This window comes from Anastrepha obliqua, chromosome 1, assembly GCF_027943255.1.
Source record: "Anastrepha obliqua isolate idAnaObli1 chromosome 1, idAnaObli1_1.0, whole genome shotgun sequence".
Classification (NCBI taxonomy): domain Eukaryota; kingdom Metazoa; phylum Arthropoda; class Insecta; order Diptera; family Tephritidae; genus Anastrepha; species Anastrepha obliqua.
The window spans coordinates 73,388,231-73,394,230 of NC_072892.1; the positions used below are offsets into that span (position 1 = coordinate 73,388,231).

General features: G+C 31.8%; 1 protein-coding gene across 1 annotated transcript in view; it reads left to right on the forward strand.

Moving 5' to 3' along the window:
* Positions 1 to 4,921, forward strand: part of LOC129236381 (dystrophin-like) — a 49,669-nt gene extending 44,748 nt beyond the window's left edge. The window contains exon 13 of the mRNA XM_054870738.1: positions 2,937 to 4,921. Within this exon, the coding sequence (XP_054726713.1) occupies positions 2,937 to 3,178 (242 nt within the window). The 3' untranslated portion in view covers positions 3,179 to 4,921. The remainder of the gene's footprint in view (positions 1 to 2,936) is intronic.
* Positions 4,922 to 6,000: the final 1,079 nt, after the last annotated feature.

Here is a 6,000-nt window from a genome sequence, read left to right on the forward strand (position 1 = left end):
AAAGAATTTGTTTGAAATTTTGTTATTCCAACAAAATTTCGACTTCAGATGCCTTAAAAAAAATGTTGCAGACAACCTATGGGGACTCTACTCTATCGCGTGCACGTGTTTTCCAGTGGTACAAATCGTTCAAAGAGGGCCGTACATCAACCCAAAACAACACGCCAAAGTCGCTCAAAAATTAAGGTTATGCTGACTGTTTTTTTCTATTACGAAGGTGTGGTGCACTCGGAGTTCCTTCCGCAAGTTAACGCTGAATATTATTTAGACGTTTTAAAGCGTTTGCGCGAGAACATTCGTCTTAAAAGGAAGGAATTGTGGGACAACAAGTCATGGTTCTTGCATCACGATAATGCACCAGCTCACACATCACGTCTTGTTCGCGATTATTTGAACCAAAATAATGTTAATATCGTTCCGCAAGCACCGTATTCGCCTGATATGGCTCCATGTGACTTTTTCCTGTTTCCCAAGCTCAAGTTGCCGCTCCGTCGAAAACATTTTGAGACAATTGAAGTCATAAAAGAGAATTCGAAGAACACACTCGAGCTTGACTTGTTTACAGTAGCACAGAAAACAAACTATGTGACATATCACGCTGAAATTTGCCATGTAAGCTTATAAGTCGTACCAAAAAACAAAAAATTTATTTTTGTCATATGTCATCCGCGGACCGTTTTATTGATAACGTCTCAGCCTGAAGTGTGTAGTCTGAATGATGTCCACAAAGGCAGTTCACTTTCTACGAGTATTCCATTTTTATCACTTAGCAAAACAAAAGAAAAAAATATCGGCATATTTAATTTGTGCTAGGAAAATAAAATATAGGAATAATTCTCATAAAAAACCATTTGCAGTTCGCAACAGTAAAAGATGTAAAAGCCAATTGTATATATACTTTAATATAAACACCAATAAAACATATAAATATATCGGCCTATTCTTCTGCAAGACAGTCACGTTATCACCAAGAATGAAAGAACCGCCAACACCCATTGTCTAAGTTGGTTTTTACAATTTCATTAATTATTTTTATTTATTTCTTATATCTACCCTTCCAAGGACCTTTCTCATTTGTCATTTGTCTTTGTTTTTGTATTTGCTTGATAATTAAGTTTTAATTTTTATAGATAAGTAAGTGCTAAAACTATTCGACTTCAGTTGTGTAAAAACTTCAAATCTGACAAAATACTAATGATTACATTTTCTATCTCTCTCTCTATCTCTGTTTCTGTCCATTAATTGCCAACACGGGAAATGTGGATAATACTCAACTACATACATAGATCATGCGTAAAATGCTGATTATCAAAATATCTGAATATTTAAAAAAAATAATTTCATGGGTAATTTCACGATTATTTTATCGAGCATCAATAATAAATTTCGCGTTTGACTCATGAATAATTACTATGAAAGTTCGAGATGCATATCTTAGCAATTTGTATTGCTGGATTTCGAGGTAATTTAGACTGCAGCAAAATTCAGGTGCTGGAAAAGATGTAGAGCAGGCTATTTAACCTTGAAATACGAAAACTAAGTTTAGGAAAAATTAAAATCAACTCTGTAGTTTAACAGCTTAGAGGCGTACGAATACATATAAGAAGAATAAAAACAAAGATGTTCTCTTCCAATTTTTACACTTCGCACTGGTTCTAGTTTTGCCGTATGAGTTGATGCAAGATAGCAAATTTATAAGTGGAAAGTACTTGTAAATAATCGACGTCAGTTAAATCAGATTAAGACTCAGTGTTAGGCTCAAGTATACTTAGATTCAGCAAATAATACCCGGTAAAAAACTATGTTAACCTATGTGATTATTGTTGTTGTAAGTTAAAAAGTAATATAGTTTTTGCATTGCGCGACCGAATCATGCTAAAATACGAGATTTCTGATTGTTGAGTGGTTGACTATCCAATACTTTTAATAATCAGGTGTTTAAACATTCATCATTACCCAAAAAAAATGGATATTCTCTTTCAATTAGTCCTATCTGTGCACAGTCGATTATGGCGGGTAAGTAGTCAGTGATGAGCCGTGAATAAAGTGTACCGAAACAGCGGGTACAATGAATTTTTTCCTGATCGCTATTCGCTATCCGACGAATTCCAGGAAGGAGTATCGATGCATCTTAGGTATTAGTATGACGCGCATCAATAAGATTTTGCATGATCACCCTGTGGTAAAACAGAAGTGTTCGCTTTAGATCCCATAAAGTTAAAAAATGCTCTAGAAACGCGACTGGACAAAATGCTTCGAAAATTGGTTCAAACGAGTACAAGAGTATATTGATCATCATGGAGAATATAATTTTCAAAACCAATAAAAAAATGATCAACCACTAATGATAATTATTTCATTGTTAGGCAAGCAATCCTCGTAAAGCTTCGTTTATCTGCAACTCCCATCGCATGGCAGTATCTACTCTTCTCTGAGTTGATCCTGCAGTGGTTGATCATTTGGCTGGTTACCAAGTAAGGCCACAGAACAGTTCCAACCGCATTAGGCCGGTTTTTGAACCAGATTACCTTCGTCCTCATTACCCTCAACGCTATAGTATTTAGTTTCCCCACACCTAATATGTTTGGACTTTAATAGTGGGATGAGAGAAATCTCCGTTAGCTAGCCTTCCCGTCATGCGATAGAATAAAAATACCCGAAAATAGAGACTACCAGAGCCTCAGTCCGAAACACGGCGGGTCATTTGCCCAGTTCTTTAATATAAAAAAATGATTTCCTCAGTTTTTGTTTTTTTTTTGTTTTTTGTCTGAGAAGAGTCATTACTTGGGAATATTATTGATGCTCTAGCAACTTAGTCTCACCTTCCGTTTGAGAATAAGTTTTGTATAATTTTCACATTTATTGGATTTAAGTTTTGATATTCATTTATCCTAATCGCTGCATTATCGTCTTAAACTAATTTCTTAATTTCTTAGCCGCTGAAATTGGACGCGCCGTTGAGGAGCTGGTGACCGTTATTACCGAACAGGAGATCGAACAAACGCAACGTCAACAAAACGATAACGACGAGCGGGACGACGATGAAGAGGATGGTGTGAGTGTGGCGACAGCGATTATTGCTAAAACAATCATAAAACCTTTAAAGGCAACATCAAATACAAAAACCAAGGCAACAACCACCACCAACGCTAATGCAACTTCAACGATATTAAGCTAAGAAAATTTTGCAATGCTATTGGAAATAAGAGCGTAACATTTGGAAAATGGATAGTAAAAGTGAAAAAGTATCGACAAAAGGCAGCAGAGTATGCAGGAAAGAAATGAAATAATTTAAAAAAGAAAAGGAATTGCATAGAAATGGAGCGAATATTGCGGAAGATCGGAAATTCTATCACAACAAAGAGATACACACATCTGCATGAATGAATAAGATAAGCTAATTATGAGATAAAGCCAATAAATATCTCTGCGTGCAGCAAATAAAATATAGTAAAGATTAAAATATCATTGCAATACAGCTAACTTTTTGTTTAGTGCAATATTGAAAAAATTGAAAAAGTTAAAAATATTAACAAATTATAAGAAATTAAAAGTAATACATTTCAGAACATGCATACATATAATTAAAATTGTTTACCAATATATATGAAGCAATTAAATATGCTTAATAAAAAATTTCAAAAAAAATATACACAAATCGCATACAAGCATACTCACATTCACGTTCACCTACTTATTAACATACAACAACAAAAATGGAATATGTACATACATATATACATACATATGTTTACGAAATAATAAATATTATTAACCACAAAGCTCGAAAATTTGAAGAAAAAAATCCGATTTCGATTAAAAGTTCAAATGACTTCATTGAATTGAGTTGAGAGTTGATTAAAAGCTTATTGTAAAAGCAAACGAAAGGCATGAAACGATGATTGTTTGCTGATAGGGCTTAGCAATGTTAATGAGTTGCAAAAAAGGGCATGAAAAAAATAAAATCAAAGAAAAGAAAATTGAAGTATAAAAATGTATTCAAAAAAAAGTTGAGCAGAAAAAAAACATGCGGCAAATGTCAGCATATGACTGGCATGCAACTGAAATAGCTTTTAGTGCGTGACAATGCTTTCATTAATTCTCTGTTAAATAATTACAAAAACAAGTGTATGTATGTATATTTTATCATTACGTTTGGTTTAAAATAAAAATGCTTACTTAATTTGTTTAACATTTTGCAATAAGTTCGGAAAAACAAGCAAATAAATATTTTTTTGTAGAAATAGTAAAATATGAACATATCACGAAAAAAAAAACGAAAAGCGCTCCTCAGATAATTACAACAACAGAGAAGTATAGTAGCAAAACTTTATTTTCAATTAAAATAAAATACAATAAAAAACGCAAAAATAACTTAAAAATTAAGAAAAGCAAATGAAATGAAAATAAAATGTTTAATATTAAGTAAACGCACCTTATAATGCTTTGTAATTTTATATGTATAAAAAATTATTAAACTTTTATAAAGTACTCATGTACGCGAAAAAATTGTAAATTTAAATTTAAAGCTTTCCAATGAAAATAGCAGCAGAGTAGTTGCAGAAAATGCAGAAAATGCAGAAAACAGCAATATTTAGTGACTTAAGTTTTTCAGTTCCAAAAAATTAAATATCAAGAATTTTTTTAAATTTTGTTTTGATTTCTAGTATTTCTCAAAGTCTTTCATTGAAAAAGAATTCAACTTTCACACTTAATTTTCGAGAAATAAAAATACTCATAATTTTCAAATTTTCAAAAAAATAGACTTCAAACGTCTATCATAATCTTCTATTTCAATTAAAGAATTCCAACATCTTCCACTTAAAAATATTTATTTCCCAGCAACTCTCAAAATCTTCCACTTGGAAAATATTAAGAATTCAAACATTTTTCAAATTTTCAACTTAAAAAAAAAATTTACTTAAAAAATGTCCCAAATAGTTTCTACTTAAAAAATATACCTACTTTCAACATTTTTAATAATCTTTACTTAATTAAAAATTAAACTGTAAATTTTTCAAAATTTTCCATTTAAAATGTAATTTCAAACGTGTTTCAAAATGTGCTACTTAAAAAGTTAAATTTTTAATATTTTCATCCTGTAAACTTTGTTCTTTTAAATAGTTTATAAAGTTTGTATGCAAAGCAATAATTCTCTAAGTTTCAAGTTATGATTTAGTTTGTAAGTTTTATTTCTTTTCTGTGCTTTTAAAAGTTTTCAAATAAATAATTTGTATTTTCATATAATGATTTTACGAAAACGTGATTTTTTTCTTATTTATCTTATTTTTTGTTGCCGTACATATTATTATGTGGCTTGAGCATGACGCGCCTAAAAGTATGCCAGACGAATAAGAGTACTTACAAAAAGTCTAAAATTTTCAAAAAATAGATAGTCGCAGCGGTTCCGTATACCTGTACTTCATTAGGCCTTTATTTGATACTGAACGCATTTAATGTTTAGTGTATATACTTACATATATAAGTACAGTATATACAGGGTGGCTGATGAATTTTGCTACATTAAGAAACTCAAATAACTTTTTTTTTAGTGTTTTGAATTCATTTATTTTTTTTTCAAGTTGAAGGTCATTAAATTTTATTAAATGTAGCTTAACTAGTTTTAAAAATAATTGAATTTAAATGCCCCCCATGCTCGTTGACACAAGTGCGGCATCTTAGTAAAAAGTTGTTCATTGCTACTTTGAGAGTTGCGACAGGAATAGCCGCAATTGTTGCCCGAATGGATTGTTTTAGTTCATCCAAATTTGTTGGCTTTGTTTTATAAACTTCTTGTTTACATAAACCCCACAAGAAAAAGTCAGGTGCAGTATGGTCAGGCGACCTGGGGGGCCAACGAAATTCGGAGTTTCTTGAAATCAGTTTATTGGGAAATTTTCGTCGCAACTCTGTCATAACAGTCTGGGCTATGTGAGACGTTGCCCCATCTTGTTGAAACCACACAGAGTTGAAAGGAATTCTCTTTCGGCGTAGTTCTGG